This window comes from Heteronotia binoei, chromosome 2 (assembly GCF_032191835.1).
Source record: "Heteronotia binoei isolate CCM8104 ecotype False Entrance Well chromosome 2, APGP_CSIRO_Hbin_v1, whole genome shotgun sequence".
Lineage (NCBI taxonomy): Eukaryota > Metazoa > Chordata > Lepidosauria > Squamata > Gekkonidae > Heteronotia > Heteronotia binoei.
The window spans coordinates 182,255,556-182,277,599 of record NC_083224.1 but is presented as its reverse complement, the minus strand read 5'-3'; the positions used below and the strand labels follow the sequence as shown (position 1 = coordinate 182,277,599).

The 22,044-nt window shown below is 46.3% G+C and overlaps 1 protein-coding gene across 1 annotated transcript in view; it reads left to right on the top strand.

Annotated features, from left to right (window-relative positions):
* Nucleotides 1–11,510, top strand: part of KIAA1614 (KIAA1614 ortholog) — a 64,186-nt gene extending 52,676 nt beyond the window's left edge. Inside the window, exons 8-10 of the mRNA XM_060233073.1 lie at nt 860–987; nt 3,048–3,232; nt 11,301–11,510. Coding sequence (XP_060089056.1) covers nt 860–987; nt 3,048–3,232; nt 11,301–11,494 — 507 coding nt within the window. The 3' untranslated portion in view covers nt 11,495–11,510. The remainder of the gene's footprint in view (nt 1–859; nt 988–3,047; nt 3,233–11,300) is intronic.
* Nucleotides 11,511–22,044: the final 10,534 nt, after the last annotated feature.

Sequence of the window (22,044 nt, the reverse complement as noted above, 5' to 3'; positions counted from 1 at the left end):
AGGAACATTGCTCACAACCCCTGCTTATTTTGTTGTTGATTTTTCCATGCACGTGCTATAGCACTGTGCTGGGTCTCTAAAGATTTAAAACAGATGTGACGCTAGATAATTCCTGCACTTATTGCACAATCGCTGATACCATTTTTGTAAGCCCTCCAGTGGCACAACAGAAGAAAAAAAAAAAAGAAGCCGGGGAAATGGCAACTGTGAGGGGCTCATGGCAGAAAACCGGCAACAAAAATGCACACTGTTCCTTCAAGGTGTCACGCTAAAACATTTTGACAGCGTTCTTTCCGAAAAAGATTAAAGAGGGGCTGGGGAAGAGCATATTTAGGAAGACAAAAACTTGGAAGCAAGTCAATTATAGGACGTTCTAAAAAAACCTCCAAAATGCTTCAGTTTGGAAAGCGAGGCAGATGAACCTCAGTGTGGAAGCAACCAGGAAACTGGTTCCTCGAAGGCAGAAAGCCTGGAAACCACCAGTGCGAGGACTATTGATTATTCAATCAGGACAGACAAGCTGATGCTAATACATGTGGCAGAGTTAGAATCCTCACATAATCCATTGTCACACTTCCCAGCCACTCGGGATGGGGCATTTCCCGAAAACATGAGACTTTGGACTTGTGCAGGCGTTGTTTATTTGAGCCTCCAGCCTGGTGCCAATAACCCAACATTCTGTAGTGGTTCCCATTTTTAAACCCCCCCCCCCCACACATCTTGCAAGGGGTGTGTGCGGATGCTACATTATTTGAGTGGCGGAGCAACTCTGGAACTGCATTCTGCTCAAACGCTTCTTCACCCAGCATTGCTTCTTAAGCTCTTGCTCTGACTTTCAGTGCTTTCGTTCCCCCACAAGGTGTCACCCTTCAACCAACCATGGAAATCCTCTTCTGTTCAAAATCTGCATTCCCTGTTGGGCAAGACTGACCGGTCCAGCCTCTACCAGCCAGGGGAACCAAAGGATGGAATGTCTACGCCTGACGGGTAAGGACCCAGAGTCAAAACAATGGTCTGTGGCCTCCCACTTGAAATCCATCCTTTGTCTTACCTTGTTCTTCTGGAATGCTCTGAGTTCCTTGGGTTTGGATCTTGCTAGGCATGGATGGTTATATCTGGCTTTTGTTTGTCCACAGTAAAGGATTAAATGCTCATGAAATAGTAACAATTGTGATTGGGCGGGTGTGCAGTTTGGCAATCACATTTTTGTGAAACAAATGCAGAGCTGCAGATTGGATTCTTTACCGAGTACAGGTTCTGGCTGTGTTTATGAGCAAACCCTGACGTTGAATGAGCCTTCCACAACTGACTTGAATGATTGTTTTTCTGCTTAAAATCTGATAGTACACAGATCCGACGCTGGCTAGGTTTGTGATCAGAATAACTGTATCCAGATACAGATGGTTTTATTTTAAATGTTTTTTTCAGTTAGGGTTTGGAGAGGCACAGCGGTGGGGATTCTGAACTTCATGGGTTATTGACAAGACTTTTTTGTTGCAGGAACTCCTTTGCATATTAGGTCACACACCCCTGATGTAGACAGTTGTCCTGGAGCTTACAGTAGGCCCTGTACTAAGAGCCCTATAAGCTCCAGGGGGATTGGCTACATCAGGGGTGTGTGGCCTAAGATACAAAGGAGTTCCTGCTACAAAAAAACCCCGGTTATTGATAAGTGTGCTACAGGCAGGAGAAAATGTCCTTGGAGGAAGACTGGAAGTTAAAACTAAATGGTGAATGCTGTAATCTTTCACATATGGACCTACGTATGATTAGATTTTTCTCTTGCTTGAGAGTCAATGTGGTGTAGTGGTTAAAAGCAGTGGACTCTGATCTGGAGAACCAGGTTTGATTCCCCATGCCTCCTCCATGAAACCCGCTGGGTGACCTTGGGCCAGTCACAGTTTTCTCAGAGCTCTCTCAGCCCCACCTCCCTCACAAGGTGCCTGTTATGGAAAGGCAATTGTAAGCTGCTTTGAGACGCCTTAAAGTAGAAAAAAGCAGGGTATAAAACCAACTCTTCTTCTGCATGAAATGTGTTTTTTTAACAGCCCCCCCCCAGGAGCTCAGTTCCCTGGGGGCGGAGCCTAATTTGGATTGGAATCGCTGTGTGCAAAAACCAGCTTCATCCTTTCTCTCCATTCCCATCCCACCATTTTCCTGACCTGTCCCTGGTGGGGCTCTGTTTGCTCCAGGGTTCTACACGTACTGATGGTATACATGAAGATTTTCTCAATGGGGTAAATAAAATTCCCTCAGGGCCATTCTGGGTTGGGAAAATGGCATGGGGGAGAGGCCAAAGCACCTTCTCCCCATGCTCTGTGTGGTACTGATCAGAATCCGTATCTGTACATGCAGGGTCCTGAGTTCTCAGCAGGGATCTCACAACTGCATTTCTGACGTGGTCCTTGGAGCAGATCTAGACCCAGCCTGAGATTGGTGTATTGCAGGAGTGGCCAAATTGTGGCTTGGGAGCCACATATGCCCTTTTCACACATATTGTGTGGCTCTCAAAGCCCCCAGCACCCTATTGGCCGGCTTGGAGAAGGCATTTGTCCCTTTAAATCACTTCTCTAAGCCAAGGTAGCTGGCAATTTGGAAAACGCATTTAAAGTTTCCTTCCACCTCTTCCTTTAAGTCCTTCCTTCCTTCCCTCCCTCCTGTCTTGTGGCTCTCAAACATCTGATGTTTATTCTATGTGGCGCTTATGTTAAGCAAGTTTTGTATTGTGTATTGTGTAGCTAGGTCCTTTTAAGCCTCACTGAACACCCTGGAACTTTTCCAAGTCAACATCAGATTAGGATGCAATATTTACTCTGAAGTCCTGGATGCTACCTTTTCCTTTTAATACCTTTCTGTACAACAATATGAGCTAGAAACTAGTGGTTCTTTAAAAACAGAAACTAGCTGGCGCAAAGACTAGCTGAATTCTGTTATTCATACAGCAGTTAACCATGCACTGTTCCAGCTTCAGTGCCTTCTGGTTCCGACTCTTGAAGAGTCCTTCCTTACCTGCAGTGTTTGTTTCTGGTCTGGCTTATTCCTTCCAGGAAAGGGGGTGCTCATCCCAGGCGTTCCCTCAGCGTCGAAGACATTGGCTCCCCCAACTTGGCAAGAACCGTTGGACGGGTGGTAGAGGTCTTCCCCGATGGAACTAGCCAACTAGAACTGCTGCGGCCCCCACAAGGTACCTTCGGATTCCGTGTCTCCTCAGGAAACAGGCGCCCTGATACAGGTGTGTGTTCCATGGCATTAAGCCTTGCCATCTTGAAAAAAGGGTGCCATCCAATCCCTTTTTATACTGCTATAGTCTCTTATGGAGTTCAGTGTACATGTGCTTCCCTTTCCCCCTCGCCCAGTGATAATTAATATTTGTTTTGCTGATTTTATTTTGCCTTCTAAACCCCTCAAAAGTGCTTTATAATAACTATGTACAGGGCTTTTTTTTTTTTGTAGAAAAAGCCCAGCAGGAACTCATTTGCACATTAGGACACACCCCCTGACATCACCATTGTTTCGCACGACAGGAACTCATTTGCGTATTAAGTCACACCCCTGGTGCCAAGCCGGCTGGAATTGCGTTCCTGCTCAAAAAAAGCCCTGAATATACATTGACAACTTTATCGGCCATAGTCTTAAGTTTAACCACACTAAATTTTTAAAATCTCTTTCCCCTCCTAAGCCTACCCTAATTAGAAAAAGTTTAAATTTTTTTATTTTATTCTGAATTACTAAAAGATAAAAGGCCAAGGTCTTAGTAATATTCAGAACATTATCATGTAGAAGAAAGGGGCGGGGGGACTGATAATTGTTCATGAACTCATCCTTCTCTAACAATGGGGTTATCCATCTCTATCTTAACTAAATAAAGGGCATTCAAGGACTGTGAGCTGTGTTACCAAGGCACCAGCCTTCTGAAAGAGAAAGTCCTGCAATTCAACCTTTTAGTTCAGGCAATGGTACGGCATTTAATCTGGCAGCCAAAAAATACTGCAGTATCTGGGAATAGTAAAAGATTTTAAATATGCGCTGGGACCAGAATAGCCCAGGCAAGCCCAGTTTCATTGGATCTTGGAAGCGAAGCAGGGCTGACTCTGGCAAGTACTTGGATGGGAGATCTCCCTGGAATACCAGCAGTCGGGAGAACAGGAGCAGGCTTTATTCAGCCACCTCTCATAGCCTCCAGGGCCCTCAGTAGGGGTCAGTCACCAGAGGTCACCATGACTTCCAGGTGCACACACACAGAGACAATTAAAAAAGGATTTTAAATATGCTGAAAGGGTTACTGAAAGTTCTAATCCATTATCAGAAAGAGGACACACTCTTCTTGCTCACAGACTTGTACTGCTGATTTCTAACTTCCGGCAACCCATAGTGGGGCTTGGACGTTCAGAGAGATAGCTTGATGCAGCCTGCCTCTGCCTCCTAGTTCTGGTATTCCAAGGAGGTCTCCCATCCAAGGACTTGCCAGAGTTGGCCATACTTAGCTTCTGAGATCTGATGAGATTGGGCTTGCCTGGGCCATCTGGTCCTCCCCTCCCCTCCCCTCCTTCCTTCCTTCCTTCCTTCCTTCCTTCCTTCCTTCCTTCCTTCCTTCCTTCCTTCCTTCCTTCCTTCCTTCCTTCCTTCCTTCCTTCCTTCCTTCCTTCCTTTTCTCGGTACTTAATGTAAAACGGGCAATTTAATAAAACATGAGAAACCGATTCAATAGCTCCCAGACTACAGAGGCATTGTCTAAATTCATAGGGAATTTTTTGACATCTTCCAGAGAAGATGGCCAATGGCTGTAAATTAAATCTGGCCAACATGAATGCCTCCCCCCCTCCCTCCCTCCCTCCCTCCCTCCCTCCCTCCCTCCTTCCTTCCTTCCTTCCTTCCTTCCTTCCTTCCTTCCTTCCTTCCTTCCTTCCTTCCTTCCTTCCTTCCTTCCTTCCTTCCTCCCTCCCTCCCTCCCTCCCTCCCTTCCTCCCTCCCTCCCTCCCTCCCTCCCTCCCTCCAACATCTGACCCTCATGTCTTGTGGCTCTCAAACATCTGATGTTTATTCTACTTGGCTCTTATGTTAATCAAGTTTGACCACCCCTGCCCAGGAAAAGACCCAGGAAAAGATCCAGGAAAAGATCCAAAAGTATCTGCTCTAGAAATTTCAATTTTTTTTCATAGGACTTTCCTCTGTGTCCCTTCGCTTCATTTTTGCTGCTCTTCTTATTCTGTGTTCTGTTTCTAGGATGAAATAAAACTTGGTAACCTGCCTGCATGGTGGGGAGAAAAGCTTGGAATATTTTTCAACTTGCTCAGAAGTAGTTGGCGACCCCTGTGTTGTCTGAACTGAGCCTGTTGTTGCTTGGCCATTCCTGACACTTCCATTCAAACTACTGTTGTTGTGAGAAGTGAAGATCAGTTCACTTCCCCCTCACTCCTTCCCAGCACTCTAGGTCCTGTCCCCAGGCCCCCTCTCCTCCAGGCACGCCCTCACTCCGGCATGTCTTGCTCTGTACTGTTGTGACTCCCCTAGAGAGATGGATTCTGGAAGTTGCCCAAAGGCCCCGTCCTGCTGGATTCCCCAGCGTCTGCCTCTTTTTAGGCTGAACCTCTCCCAAAGTGGGTCAGATGGCAGGAATAATTGGACGCAGATGTTCCCAGGTCCTTTTTCCCAGGCAGGCTCCTGGGAATGTTGCAGTCTTTGCGATGGGGATGGCAGATGCTCATCCTGGCCTGGAGCACTTTTTTTCCCCAGGAACTTGTTTTCATTGCCATACCCTGGATTGCTGTCTCCGCCCTGGGAGGTGTCACAGATGAGCTGGGGTGCATCAAGGCTGATGTAGCTCTGCTGCATGGTTTCTTTCCTGCACCCCCCCTCCAAAAAAAAGCTTCTGGGTCCTTAAAGAGGAAAAAAAATCTTTCTTGACAGATGCGACATCTCAAATCAGGCCAAATGTTTTGCCTTCGAGCCTCCCCCTCTCTGCAAGGTGAGGGGTTTTGAGGTGCAAGCTGGTGTGTTTAAGCTTTTCTCTGTCTGACACTTCTCACTTTTAAACAGGGTTTTTCTCGTAGCAGTACTGCAGTCCTTAGCTCTGCTCATGACCTGAGTTCAATCCCCAGTGGAAGCTGGGTTTTCAGGTACTTGGCTCAGGTTGACTCAGCCTTCCATCCTTCTGAGGTCGGTAAAATGAGTACCCAGCTTGCTGGGGGAAAGTGTAGATGACTGGGGAAGGCAATGGCAAACCACCCCGTAAAAAGTCTGCTGTGAAAACATGAAAGGAAAGGAAAGGTCCCCAGAGTCGGAAGCGACTGGTGCTTGCACAGGGGACCTTTCCTTTCCTTTCCTTTCCTTTCCTTTCCTTTCCTTTCCTTTCCTTTCCTTTCCTTTCCTTTCCTTTCCTTTCCTTTCCTTTCCTTTCCTTTCCTTTCCTTTCCTTTCCTTTCCTTTGCTTTCCTTTGCTTTCCTTTGCTTTCCTTTCCTTTCCTTTCCTTTCCTTTCCTTTCCTTTCCTGTCCTGTCCTGTCCTGTCCTGTAGCAAATCCTCCAAGAGCTTACAGTAGGCCTTATACTAAGAGCCCTGTAAGCTCCAGGAGGACTGGCTACATCAGGAGTGTGTGGCTTAATATGCAAAGGAGTTCCTGCTACAAAAAAAGCCCTGCTTTTAAACCATGCTCTTGCACCTGCCATGGTCCTAGCAGGGGGGGGGGGGAGGCAGTCAAATAAGGAGAGGAACTTGCAAAATAAAGTTTAAGCACTCCAGAATAAAAAACAAAGTTTAAGCACTCCACCTACCACCTGCTTACTCTTCCTTGTGCAGGTCTTCAGCTCTGCTTTAGCTTTATTCAGGAATCCCTGTGAATAGGGTTGCCATACGGTCTGGAGAAAAACACCCTGTTGTTTTAATTGGGGCTCAATGGGATGTTCTTTAACCTTCATGCCATGAAAAGGTTCAGCTATCCATTCGCCTCTTTTAAAGCATCAGGGCATTTTCCCCCAGGCCTATTGGCAGGGCTTTTTTTTGTAGCAGGAACTCCTTTGCATATTAGGCCATGCCCCCTTGATGTAGCCAATCCTCCTGGAGCTTACAGTAGGCCTTGTACTAAGAGCCCTGGGATTGGCTACACCAGGGTGTGTCTGTGGCCTAACATGCAAAGGAGTTCCTGCTACAAACCCGCCCCCCCCCCCCGCCTATTGGCAACCTGGGTTGGATGCCCCATCGTGTTTCCATTGCAACATTTAGCTGTACCTTAGAGGAGAAGAGGAGGAGTTGGTTGACAGACAGACGGGCAGACAACCTTTATTGGCCTATCAAAGATAAAAGTACGTTAAAAGTTTAAAATAGAATGGAGGAACGAAGTGAGCAATAAAAAATGTACCAGCTAATAGCTTCCCTGATTCGAATTGCGAACTGAAGGAAACAGGTGGCATTAGAGGTTCTGAGAGGATGATGATCAAAAAGGAACCACTGGGCCTTAACTCTATCAGGAAGGCCACGCCATGTACAGAGAAGGGAGTTCAGAAATTTTTCTCGGTGCTTAATGCAAAATGGGCAAATTAATGAAATGCAAGAAATGGGTTCAGTAGCTCCCAGACTACAGGGGCATTGTCTAAATTCATAGGGGATTTTTTGACATCTTCCAGAGAAGATGACTGATAGCTTTACATTAAATCCGGCCAACATGAATGCCCTTCTTTGCTGAGGGTCAGTTAAAGAGCAGAAATATGTGGCTTGCTGTCCGGGAGTTGGAAGAATTGGTTTTATACTCTACTCGTCACTACCCAAAGAAGTCTTGGAGTGCTTTACGATCTCCTTCCCATCCTCTCCCCACAGCAGACACCCTGTGAGGTATGTGGGGCTGAGAGAGCTCTGAAAGAACTGACTGACCCAAGGTCACCCAACAGCTGCATGTGGAGGAGGAATGGGGACTTAAACCTGGTTCTCCAGATCACAGTCCACTGCTCTTAATTACTACACCAAACTGGCTCTAGAGGACGAAACGGAGATGCACAGAGCAGGGCTTGGCTCTCCTAAAATTCCTGACAACCCGCCAGGCATTCCTGAGCGGCACACATTCTGGGACACTAGAGAAATAACAGTAACAATTTAGGCTCTGAATAAATCAGAGGGCTGAAAGCAGCGACCTATTTAGTACAGCAATTTTGAGTCAATTCCACTGTTCATACTAGTGTTTTCTAAATTCCTTTGATACAGTTCTAGGCAGAGACAGGGAGAGGTTCCAGGTGGACAGCTTATGTCACTCTTAAAGCTTCTCTAAGCCATGCAGGTATGCCAAAAAGGAGGCCTCTTAACAGGGTTTTGTGGGTCTCTGCTACAGGCTACATAGCTATTAGAGCATGTGACAAACATGCGGCCTGGGGGCCAAATCAGGCCCCTGGAAGGCTCCTATCAGGCCCATGAGCGACTCAATGTCGTCTGCTTCCTTCCTCCTCTCTTGTTTCCTTCTGCATCACAACTTGCTTTGCCAGACTTGCTTAATCACACAGGAGCAACAGAGCAAAGCCCCTCCCTTGGGGAGGAAGTGGGGGAAGGAGAGTTAGCTTTGCCAGGCTCTCTCAATTGCACAGCAGAGCTACTAAGCCAAGCCTCTCCTCCTTCTGTTGGCTGAGGCTCAGCAAGCCAGTGAGGTGGATTAGGCTGGGTGTGTGTGTTTGTTTGTGTCCTTTATAAAGTTTATATCTCCCTGACCTGGCATTACATTTTATGAGACACATGGCCTGGCCCGACAAGGTCCAGATTCGGCCCTCATAGCAAATGAGTTCGACAGCCCTGTACTTGAGGCCACGGTCACACATCCTTGCCACAGACCAGCATGGTGAAGATCACAAATCTCCCTTCATCTTTAAAAGGCCAGTGACGTGTGTTTGTGGCTCTGCTTCAGATCTCTGAATGATTTTCCTAATCAAAACCAGGCCCCTGAACATTGGGCCTTGGAAGAAATAAAAAAGACAGGTTTTTAAAGGACCCTTCTTTGTTCCTTTAAAGTGCTAATAACCATTGTGGGACACCCAACTGTGGTCAGTAAAACACTGCATGGACTACAAAATTTAACTTGTTTCTCCCCTCTCGCCAGCAGGGCCCTGATCCAAACTGGGTCTGTGTTTGCTTGTAATTTAACTTTCGAAAAGCACCAGAGATCTGTGGTAGTCATCAGGTCTGAATATGCACTTTGTAATATGGCTTCCCTTGAGCTAGAATCCTTCTCCCATAGTGCCCTTGTATCCATCTTTACCCTGCATATTAAGCCCACTTTTTCTTCCTCCCAACTGTAGGCTCAGTTCATTTTATTGAATGTTTCATTCACATAAATGTATCTTTAGCAATGCAAAGCCATATGTTGTGTATAGATTCTCTGTTGCTCTCTTGGCAGGTATAGGCAGGCCTTTTTTTGTAGCAGGAGCTCCTTTGCATATTAGGCCACACACCCCTGATGTAGCCAATCCTCCAAGAGCTTATAGGGCTTTTCCTACAGGGACTACTGTAAACTCTTGGAGGATTGGCTACATCAGGGGTGTGTGGCCTAATATGCAAAGGAGCTCCTGCTACAAAAAAAAAAGCCCTGGATATGGGATTTAGGTAGCTGCTGAAATCATCCAAGATCTGGCACATAGGAGAGATTATGGCATTTTCCAGGTTCAGAAAGAAAATCATGGTTTCCCACATTGTGCAGATTTTGGAGGCTAAGATGCCACAGGTTCTAAGTACCTATGCACGTTTTTGAAGTGTGGTGCATTACAATAGCCTGACACTTTGGAAAGAACCATTTGCTATGAAATGTTACAAGGGAAGCGGGTTGGATTTTTCAAAGCCAAAGAAAAGGCACACTGGCTTGGTGTGGCCAGTTCCGTGTAGTGGTTAAGCATGCGGACTCTTATCTGGGAGAACCGGGTTTGATTCCCCAATCCTCCACTGACAGCTGCTGGAATGACCTTGGGTCAGCCATAGCTCTTGCAGGAGTTGTCCTTGAAAGGGCAGCTGCTGTGAGAGCCCTCTCAGCCCCACCTACCTCACAGCGAGATGGTATAGGAGATTATAAGCCGCTCTGAGTCTCTGATTCAGAGAGAAGGGCGGGGTATAAATCTACAGTCTTCTACTTCTGAGGAAAATGGGAACGAAGCTCATGGGTGTGTACAAATAAAAGACACTTGAGAAAGAAAACACCCCACCCTATCAGTCCACTGAGCACAGTATTTTGTTTATTGAAATATATATCCCCCTGTTTTCTCTTTTGGCTGAAGTCTGAAGCCACCTGCCAATCTAAGGAGCCTTCCTCAAAATTAAGCATCTCTTCCATCAGATGAAGTTGGAGGTATTCTCCTTTGGCTGGAAGAAGGCCCTGTGGAGGATGACTGGATCCACCCCACTGCCCTTGAGAGGAAGGAACAACAGTAGCGGGAAGTGGCGCATTCTCCCAGATAACTGTGTATTTATAGGAACTCAGCAGCCTGAGTAGCCCAGACTAGTTCCAGCTTGCCCGAGCTTGGAAGTTAAGCAAGATCAGCCATGGTGCTGGTACTTGGATGGGGGGAACCACCAAGGAAGCCCAGGGGGATTATGCAGAGGCAAGCAATGGCAAATCTCCACTCATCTCTTGCCTTAACACCCTAGGTGTCCGGGTTGCCGCTCGACAGCACTTAATCAGGAACTCAGTGGGCCTGCAGCTCTGTAGGACATGTTTTTAATTTTTTCTTAGGGTGTGTGTGTATTTTTGTTGTGTGTATCTGGAAGTCATGGTGACCTCTGGTGATTGACCCCGGGACACCTTCGATCTGGCCACCCCACGATTTCCGGTTATGGGTCTGCTTTCAGATAGACCCAGGTGGGCGGCCGTGTTGGTCTGAAGCAGTAAAACAAAGTAGGAGTCAAGTTGCACCTTTATGGCCAAGAAAGTTTTATTCAGAATGCAAGCTTTTGTATGCGTGAGTTCCTCTTCCGATGAGGGAATGGGGTACAGTGAGCCGAACTTACATAGCGCTGGTGGGTAGTGGTATTTTGCCATTGGGTCCTAACTTTGTATTGCTTTACATTCTTAACCAATACCCACCAACTATACGTAAGTTCTGCTCACTGTACCCCATTCCCTCTTCCGAAGAAGTACGCCCGTATACGAAATTCTGAATTAAAAACTTCCTTGGTCTTAAAGGTGCTACGTGACTCCTACTTTGGCCTGCTTTCAGTGTTCAAACCGTGATCAACCGAAGCCAGGGAAATGGTGGAAGATCAAAAGATGGAAGTCGTCTGTACCGGCGAGCTCTAAATGCTGTTGTTGTCGCCCCCGCCCCCCCCCACCTTCTCTTCGGCAGGCATCTACGTGCAGGAGATGGCAGACGCGAGCACGGCTAAACTCTACGCTGGGCTTCTGGGAGTCGGTGATGAGATCCTGGAGCTGAACGGTGCCAAGGTTGCTGGGCTGGGCCTAGCCCACATCAACGAGCAGCTCTTGCGGGCAGACACCCTCTCGGTCCGAGTGCTGAGGCAGCGGCCCGTTCGGCGGTAGCAGAGAGACGGAGAGAGCGCTCTTCCAGACACTGGAGCTTTTTACTGCTCATTTGTCGCCTGCCTGGGACTCGGAGCGGTGCCTAACTTGCCTCTCTCTCTCTCTCAATGCCTTCCTGGTTCAGACGTGGGCGGCGACGCAGCCCAACCCCACGGGCTACGCTGTAACACAAGCTGCTGTGTGCTAAATATTTAATTTATATAAGGTTCTGGCAGACAACATGGATCTTTCTGTCCATGGCCAAGAGAATTTACAGGAGTTAGCTGGCACTGGTAGACTTCTTCCATATGTGTGGGACGAAGCAACAGGAAACCGTACCCAACGAACTTGGATGATTAGCTAATAGCTGTCGCCTTTCCTTGCTTTCCTTGTTTCCTTAAACTTTGAAAGGTGCTGGATCATCTTAAAAGTTGCATTCTGAGCGACTGGTGGGTGGGAAACGTAGATATTCGGGGCACAGCTTGCTCTTGTTATGAGTTTTGCTTTTTCCCAAACTACATGTCCCCTAATGCATCTTGTTCAGAGTGTTGAAGAAAAGTGTGAATGTGCCTGCAATGGGTATTTTCTTTAAGAAGTTGCTCAGTGTTGAGCGGTTGTGTTTGGTAATTGGTAACTGTGTCCTGCAATTCAAACAGGGTATGGCCCAACACTGCGGCTTCCCTAAGTCTACTCTGATTCTCCCCTTGCACTGATATGGGACAGGTTTAAACTATAAATCGCCTTCACAGCAAGTATTGCGATGTCTAACAAAAGAACCATGGGAGTTGTGGTCCTGTTAAGGAGCTGGATATCACCTTCCAGAAGCTTTCAGCCCCCATGCAAAACTACCCATTCCCGAGGTTTTTTTATGGCAACTTTGTATTTCTGTGAAGGATCTAGGCATTCCTCATGAAGAACCCTCAGCAGCCTTGCAAAGCTTTCAGGTTCTATATTAAGAAGCTGTAAAAGTTCAGTCCGGTTTCAGACGTTCCAACTGTTCTGCTGTGAAAATGAAAGACGCAGCCTAGAATGGCAGAGAGCAGCCATTTCTGTGCAGTGTTTTCTCAGTGGTGTTCACCATCTGGAAAGGGGAGATATTTTTGTGTGTCCCCCGCCTGCCGCCCATAACAGAAGATCTGAGGGCCTGTGAGCCTTATGGTTATGGGTTAGATTCCTGTGGAAGTTTTGTAGTCACAGTTTGAGAAGCTGTCCCTGAAGTCACTGGGCAGTTGGTTTTGCCTGTAGTCCTAGTCTATAATTTTCTCTGGCTCTCTTGTCTTTCTTCTCTTCTCCCCCCCACCTTTTTGAATTTATGACAATGACCTCATTCTCACTGAGGTGCCTGGGCCGTGCCCTCTTCAAATGCTTCTCTGTATTGAACTGATTTCCTTTATGTGGAAAGCTAGTGTGCCAGGAGGAAGGCTAGGCAAGAAACCCTCTCTTTGATGCAGTACGTTTCATTGTTCAGGGATTTTATTTATTTATATTTTTTTGTATGGTTCAGTTTTTTGACTCTACTGAAGCTGTGTGGTTGGGGAGCCAGGTCTCCTATTATAGTCTCCTGGGAGTTTCTCCTAGTCCCTGCTGGCACTTCATAGAGTGGAGGGGGAAAAAATGAGGATGGAACACACCAATATGTGACATCTTTTCGAGTGCCAAACCAGAAGTGGCATCATCATGTTGGGGGCATTCTAGGATTTGTTCAAAACTCTATTTTTTTTAACAAAAAATAATATAAATGTTTATTCAAAATATGAAATGTACAAATAGAATCAAAACTCGATTGTTCACCCGCTGTTGAATCCAGTTTGACAAAGAAGTGCAGTTAAGTCAGAGCTGATTTAAGGTGACCCCCCAGCAAGAGGCTTTCAAAGCAAGTGAGAAGCAGATGTGGGTTGCCATTGCTTTCCTCGGCAGAGTCTTCCTCGGTGATCTCCCTTCCAAATATCAAACCTCCTTTGCTTCCAGGATCTGATGAGACTGTGCTGCCTTCCCTTCCATGCAATAGAGTTTTACCACAGAAATTAAACCGTAGAGTTTTAGGCTGATCCTAAAGCACTCCCACGCAATGATGTCACTTCCAGTTTGGTGGAGGAAGTGATGTCACCTGCTGACATGCCTCTCCCTGGCCTCCAATTCCTCCTGGAGGATTCCCGCTGCATCCACCAACCCTAGGTACAGTCCAGAGACTGATTTATCTTGGTGAGAACTGGGCTTGAATTTGCTGTCGGGGTAAAGCCTTCTATTGTTCGTTGTTGTGTTGAGCCTTGGAGATGTTTTCTCAGTAGTCGCAAAGTCCCAGATCCTTCCCCTGAGCTGGCTGTGACAGAAGGGTGCAGTTAATACAGCCCGGCCCCATAGTGCTGGGAAGACTTCTCTATCTCCGATCACTGTGTTTCTGTGATTAAATTATTTTTGGACAAAAAAAATCCCCCACTCATGTCCTCAGCTCTTGAATCATTGATAGGAGCAGTTTTGTGAATTAAGAGGAAATGTATTTTGGTATCCAAGTGAGGTCAGTGACTGTATTTTTAAAAAAGCATTGGGATTTCTTGTCTGTAGCCTGCAGAGAATCGAGACTCTCCAGCCAGGCGCCCTAGGCTCTTTGCGGCCTTGCCTCCATCAAGCGGGAAAGGAAAGGAAAGGCACAGCTGGCGGGCAGAGCTGGCTCAAGGTGTTTTTGTGCCTGAGGCAGAAAATCTCAAGATCACACTCTTCCCCCCATCCCCATTAATTAATATGAGACATTAAATTTAAGAAGGTCTATGCCAGGGGCGGCCAAACTTGCTCAGCATAAGAGCCTTGATTTCATGGTTCAGAACTACACTGTGTGGCTTATGGGTGGGCTTTTCAGAGAATTCTGTCTCCTCCTCTTAGGTAGCAGTTGATTTACATGAGTCCATGAGGCAAGGCTGAAAATTGGTTCAGGGGTCCCTACCCCCTAGTTAGATGTCAGATGTGAGTTGTGAGTTCTACTCAATGTATGCATGTGATGTATCCAGGGCTTTTGGGTTTCTTTTTAGCAGGGGGTGTGGCCTAATATGCAAATGAGCACCTGCTGGGCTTTTTCTACAAAAAGAGCCCTGGATGTGTCAGATTTAGATCCAGAATATGGCAGCATGCCATTTTCCCCCACCTGAGATGGTTTTCGGGGATACACATAACAGACCAAACAGTGGCCTCCCGGGAGCTGTCTTTTACACACTGGGAAATGATACAGAAGGGAAAACTGAAGCCCCTTCTCCATGTGCCACCATAGTCCTAGTTCAAATTGGGCAACACGCATGCAAGAATTTAGAAGAACCCACAACTCATGTCTGATACAGCATGGAGGGACCCTAGACCCACCCGTCAGACCCTCCATGATGTGTGAACTGGTCTTTCAAAAGCGTCTTTTCCTGATGGAATCTACTCGGGGATCCTGCTCAACAGTTGGTTTAGGGGATGAGTTGTATAGGATCCACTGCTCTTTGCAGACTCCTTCACCATCAACTGCTGCCTGGGAGAATCTGAAGCAGGGGTGGCCAAACTTGCTTAATGTAAGAGCCACACAGAATAAACATCAGATGTTTGATCTGCAAGGTAGGCAGGCAGATAGATGGGGAGGGAGGGAGAGGTGGAAAGAAAGCAACTTTAAATGCATACACCAAGCTGCCAACTGACTTGGCTTGGAGAAGTGATTTAAAGAGACAGATGCCTGCTCCAAGCTGGCCAATTGGGCAGTGGGGGCTTCAAGAGCCACACAATATGTGTGAAAGAGCCACATGTGGCTCCTGAGCCACAGTTTGGCCACCCCTGATCTGAAAGAATACAAGCGGAGTTCCTTGAAGCAGTCGTGTTCTAGGGGCCGCTCTTTGGATCTTTATCACATTTGTATATCCCACCCTTTCATCAGGGATATCACGCCTGGACTTATCCTACTTTATCCTTCAAGTGTCCTGTGAAGTAGGTTAAACTGAAAGAGCAGCTGGCTTATTATCACCCAACAAGTCTCATGGGGCTCTCGAGCTCCAGAGCCAGAATTTTAGCCTTTGCAGCATGCTGGCTCTGTTTTGTTCATTTTTAATTTTTAGAAGCCCACAATGCATTTATGAACCTGCTGCTTGATGGGAAACTAGCAAGGGAACAGGGCTTGGGGGGAGGGAGGGATGGGATGGGATTGGATGCAGGTGGGCTAATTAAGCTTCCATGAAATCACTGATGGACCAAAGTTGGGTTTGAATCTGGATCTCCCAAAACTGATTTCCAAAGCTTTAGATACTGGGCCACCCAGAGAAGAAAAGTGGGCTCGCTACAATCCAACTGAGTTTAAACATATGAATGGCTAAGTAAGGGAAAGGGAGAAGGCTCGGGGCAGATTTCATTTCTGGTTGTTCAGACAAGAGAATTATTCTTGTTGGGGAAAGTACCTGTTTTTCTAGGGATAACCAGGGCTTTTTTTGTACCAAGAACTCCTTTGCGTATTAGGCCATACCCCCCTGATGTAGCCAGTCCTCCTGGAGTTTACAGTATACCAAGAGCCCTGTAAGCTCTTGGAGAATTGGCTACAGCAGGGGTGTGTGGCCTAATATGCAAAGGAGTTCCTGCTGCAAAAAAAGCCCCTGATAACCATGTACTATTATCAAAAATTGGGCTATACACACTCTGTGGGGATTGCACAGCCGCTCTTTGAGCAGATAAGTAATTGGCTGTGGCTGAAACCTGCCGAGTCAGAGTGGTGTCTGGAGGTCAGGTGTGTCCTGAAAGAACATGTACAATCTGCAAGAAATAAGGACCAAGCAGATGGACCACAATCTGTCTCCTGTGACCAGCTGACTGATGATATAACCTGATGACACCAGAGCACGACTGTGTCCTGTATAACTCAAGAGAGTCAAAATACCCTGGTAGCACATTGGAGAACCCCTGGGCTGGATGATGAATGCAAATTGCTCATTTTTGGATCCTGAATAGGTAAGTGTGACCTGACATGATCAAGGCAGTACTCTGCCCTTTGCTCTGTGATTATTACTGGGGTGGGTGGCCCTGAAACCTGTTAAAACTGCTATTTGATTGTGTATTTTGGCCAGCCAATTACCAGATGTCTCTTTTTCCCTTGATAGTACCACAGCTGGGTGTTCGTGGGGGGGGTGTTACTTTGAGCAGTTAAGAATATTAAGTAAGTTTGCCCGTCCCCTGGGATATTATTGCTGCACGGAAGCACATGTGAGAGGGTCAGAGGTCACAGTAAATCCAAATCCAAATACCTTTATTGGCATAGAAATAAAAAGTACAGCATAGCAAATTTACATGGAGTTTCAGCTATAAAAACCAGTCAAACATCAAGAAGGGGAGCTAGTCTTTTGCTCCCTGATTGTTATGGCAGCCAAAAGGTACTTTGCAACCAGGCTTGTGATATGGGAACATTGGTCAGATAGTAGAAAAAAAACACTAACTTCGCTTCAGGTAATCCATAAAAATTAGACTAGGTTTGATTATGCAGTCCCGCTCTTCCCCATAAAAATTGCAATAAAGTAAGACATGGGCGACCGTTTCAAGGTGCCTTCCATTACATGGGCAGACTCTATCCTGATAAGGGATGCTGGCAAAACTCTCAGGCAATACCGCTGAGGGTAGAACATCGAGTCTTGCTAACATAAAAGAGCGGCGTAACTGGGGTGAAGTAATCTGGGAAAGGTAGGCAGCAGGCAGCCCATGATCTGGGAAGATACCAAATGATAAAGGGGAACAAGTTTTATGTCCAGAAGAACAAAGGGACTGTTTCTCAATATCTAAGATCCTCTGTTTCAGGATTCTGAATGCCTGCGTTTCACTTAGCATACAGAGGTTATCCAAGGGTACACCTATGGAATGTATTTTCTTCTGGATCTGACTATACCAAGTGGAAACAAAGGAATTCGCTAGCATCATATGGATATAACTAGCAGGGTCTGCCTTAAAGTGTAGGCGTGGCCAAAACTTTATAGTTAGTAGCCACGCCCTGGTCTCAATCAAATGGGTTCCAGTCTCTAGGCCCATTGCAGCATAGCTGACACAACACAGCTGACACAGACCCCTAAAATATGGCACAAAAATGCTGCCTGAATTTGCTCAAGTTAGAAATTGAGGGCGCAAACCCAAATGGGGATCCCATATAACAACTGAGAAACTGTTTTAGCATTAAAAACACGGATGGCAGCTGGGACAAATTGGTTGCCGTTCTTTTAAAAAAAGCTAACCACCGCAGACGAACTACACCTTGCTGAGATGACTGCTTGCTTGCGTTGTACTGTCCAGTTACGATTATATTGGAAAAAGACCCCCAAGTATTTGAAAGATTTCATCCGTTCAATATTATTTCCCTTGAGGCACCAGCTTTGTGGTTTCCAGGACTTTGGAAATACTAAAATTTTGGGTTTTACATAGTTTATAGTCAAGAAATTTGTCTCGCAGTATGAAGTAAAAGCGAGTAACAGGCGCTTGAGGCCCTTCTGCGAATGTGACAGTGCAACTGCATTGTCGTCGTAGAGCAATATAGCAATAAAGATAACGGATGGCCCAAGTTTAGGAGAGTGACCATCAATAGTATTTAGAGAGGGGGCCAGATCATTCAGGAATAAATTAAACAAATAGGGGGCTAGAATACAGCCTGTTTGACTCCCCTATTGGAAATGATCTTTGAAGTTAATGCACCTAGGTCGTTATATCGCACTTGACAGCTATTACATTTCACGAATAAGAAAAAGTAGGCGTTTATCCAGACCCATGATGTCCAATTTGTTCCAGAGAAGATTCCTGGGAATAGAGTCAATTGCCCCCTTTAAATCAAGGAAGGCCGCAAACAGCCTTGTTCCCCCTCTGCCACTGTATTTCTCTATCAGATGGTTAAGAATTATACAGTGGTCCATCGTAGACTTGCCAGGACAAAATCCGATCTGTTCCCTACTTGGGAGATTTTGCTCTTTCATCCATGAAGTGAGTTTTCCCAGGAGGTGTCTCGCATATAATTTGCCTGCTATGTCAAGCAGACTAATTGGGCGATGCTTGTGGGTCACCCTTCTTATAAATTGGGACAACTATGGAATTTGTCCATGATTCAGGCATGGTCCTTGTTTTATCGATCACTGTGAAGAGAGTCGTCAGAGGGGAAGCCCACCAGTCAGAATTGTTTGTAAATAATTCTGGTGGGAGTCCATCTGGGCCTGGGGCCTTCCCTGCCTTCAAATGATTGATTAGATTATTAATCTCATTAAGACTAACGGGGCCATTCAGGTAGATCGGGGGGGGGGGGGATTTGTTCTTGCTGATCAGATACAATGGTCAGAGGGTCAAAAAAATAAATGGTGGAAATGGTCTATCCAGACCTCGGCAGGACTGGAATGTCTAGAACAGTGGCTCTTCACATCAGAAGCACCAGTAACTAATGACCAGAAAAGCTTACTGTTAGAGGCAGTAGAGGCACTAATAAGTAAATCCCAGTTCTTAATAGATAATTGTCTTTTCTTATGAGCCACTGTATCTTTAAGCTTGTTTTTCAGTTCGAAGTAGCTCGGGAATATTAGCAGTGAGGCTGTTACAATAATAACATTCAAAAACTCCACCAAAAATGGCAGTGTATTTCTTGACCAGGGGAGAGTCCTGGATAAGATATTGGAGTCCAACTGACTATTCAAAGGTGTCCAAGAACCAGCCCTAAAGATTTTATCCTGGAATATAGCAGGTTGGAAGAAAAAGGTGACTAGCACAGATTTTCGGACTTTCCTCAAACAATTTGATATTATATTATGCCAGGAAACTTGGGCTCAGAGTGAAATACAATTTGAAGGTTATAAGTCCTATTCCATGCCAGCAATTGAGCTTAGGCAAATGGGCCGCTGTAGAGCAGGGCTGTGTTGTTTAATTTCTTACCAGATTAAAGCAGAAACTACCTTTCTGCCCCCTTGCTCTTCACTGGCCCAGGCGCTTTTGCTTAAACTATGAGCCCTAACATTAATAATGACTAATGCATATTTACCCTCTTGTCTAAAGAGAGGAGACCTTTCAGCACAATGGAACAGTTTTAACATGTATATTGAGAACCTGGAGCAGGAGTGCCCCTTTGCCGAATTTATAATTATGGGTGATTTTAACATTAGAATAGGTAAAGATAATTACGCGTTAAATCCTTGGGTCTTGACCTGCACGACTCCCTCCCCGAATTCCTGATTCTTTCGAGGAACTCTAAGGACGCCCATGTTAATGCAGCAGGAGTATTCCTGGCAAATTTTTGTATCCCCTTTAATAGATCTATATTAAATGGGTCTATGCAACATGACTTGCTGGGGGAGTACACATCTAGTTCCAGATTAGGCAGTAGTGTTGTCAATTATGTTATTGTTTCTCCCAGTCTGAGAAAACGTATTGTGGACTTTTTACTGGGTGAGAGCTTGGACAGTGACCAGTTTCCATGGATCACCTCACTAAAACTTGAGGCTGTCAGCCATTCATCTCTGGGTCCTGTCGATACGCCTGCCCCTCCAAGAGTCAGATGGACAGAGACAGTTCGAGAAAGCATTAACCTGTGGCTCCAAACAAATGGATTAATGGAATGAAATCAGCAACTGGCCGAAGCTGCAGGCTCTTCCGAGGCCCTTCAAATGTAGAGCAATATAACTTCTGCTATAATTAACTTTTATAAACAGGTCACAGTAGAGAAGTAGAATCTGGTCCTGTTTCCCCTGGGAAGATGATCCCTTGTGAGTTATTCCCATAGGGGAATTTCATCCCTGAGGGAGAGAAACCCAGAATGAACAGGAGGAACTGGTGTTGAACGAATCATTCTTCCCTTGGCTGGACTTGATCGTACAGTACTACGGCACATCCATCTGATAACAGATTCTTTCGAAAGCTCCTTGAACTGAATTTGGATCATCAATTGATGTGAAGAATGGAGACTAGTCACGGAACTCTGGGAAGGCAGCAAAAATATCCATGAAGTGACACCAGAGGCAAGTATTTACTGGATTGGTTTTAATTTAATGTTTTAATGTCTTATTGTTTTATATTGTAAATCTAAGGTTTTATTTACTACTGTATGTTTTTATGGAATGTTGTTAGCCGCCCTGAGCCTGCCAAGGTGGGGGAGGGCGGGATATAAATGAAATTAATAATAATAATAATAATAACAATAATAATAATAATAAGTAAGGATGTTCTATCTTTTAACAATTGGATTTGCAGATAGATTCTCATCCAGCACTTATTTATGCAACAATCAATTGTAGTCTTTGAGGTACTACAAAACTCTGTTGCTTATAAGCAGGGGTGGCCAAACTGCAGCTCGGGAGCCACACGTGGCCCTTCCACACAAATTGTGTGGCTCTTGAAGCTCCCACCGCCCTGTTGGCCGGCTTGCAGAAGGCATTTCTCTCTTAAATCACTTCGCCAAGCCAGCCAGCAGCTTGGAGAGTGCATTTAGAGTTAAAGTTGCTTTCTTTCCACCTCTCCCACACTCCCATCTATTTGCTTTCTGTCCCGCCTTTCCATTTTCCTCCCTTCCTTCCTGCCTACCTGCCTTGCGGCTCTCAACCATCTGGCATTCACCTCTTGCGGCTCTTACATTAAGCAACTTTGGCCGTCCCTGTTTATAAGGAATGAGAGAGATCGTTAACGCCCATTACAGTGCATTGCACCATGGACTGATGATCCCTTCCAATTAATTAATAAATATTTGATGCATTGAACATTAAAGCAACTGAAATGATAGCCCAGGAAACTACATGTTGTTCCCCACGAGCCATAGCTGTGCTGTAAAGCAGGTGGGGAGGAGAGGGAAAGGCCCCCTCCAATGATAACATCGCTTTAACTGGTGCCATGGATTGCTGATGGGTGAGGCCTTTGTTGAGAGACATTTTTCTCGGGCTGTCTCAAGGCTCCACTCTAGCGTTGTGAGCATTCCCAAGCGGAGTCCTGGCCACGTTTCAGCTCCGGGCAGGATGCCCGCTTTCTCTGGCTTTGGGGTTTCTGTGCGAGACGCTTAGCAGGCAAGGTTCCGAAAGGGCAGAGCTCCAAGCCCACAACAACCTCAGTCGCTGCTGGAGGTTTCTTCTGCTGCTGCAGGGCAAGGAGGGAAGGGGTTGTTAAAGCATCGCTCGAGCGAGTGGTACAGGGCTGTAGCCAAGATTTCATGTTTGGAGGGGCTGGGGCCACCCGCTTTGGTTGCCCTGGGCTCTCAGCACAGTAAGCTGCCTTGAGTTCCACAAACTAACCCCCCCTTCGCCTGGGCAATCACAGCAGCTCTGCTTCCCCCACCCCTTTCTTATGTGCCCCTCTCTCAGAGAGACCTCTTGACTCTCCCCCCCCCCCATTGATCTGCAAGGTGTGTCAAGGAAGGGGAGAGAGAAAAGCGAAAAGACCAGCAGCGATGCTACTATTTGTTCAGAGTGGTGGTGAGCAAAGGGGACAGATTTGGGGCCCTCCAATGCAGGGGCCATACAGTTGTACGGGGGGTTTGAAAGGATGGGCCTGGCCTCTCCCAAGCCCCCCCTGTAGTTACGGGACTGGAGTGGTACCATGCGGGCTCACAAGCCTGGGCCATGGGAGCAATAACAGGT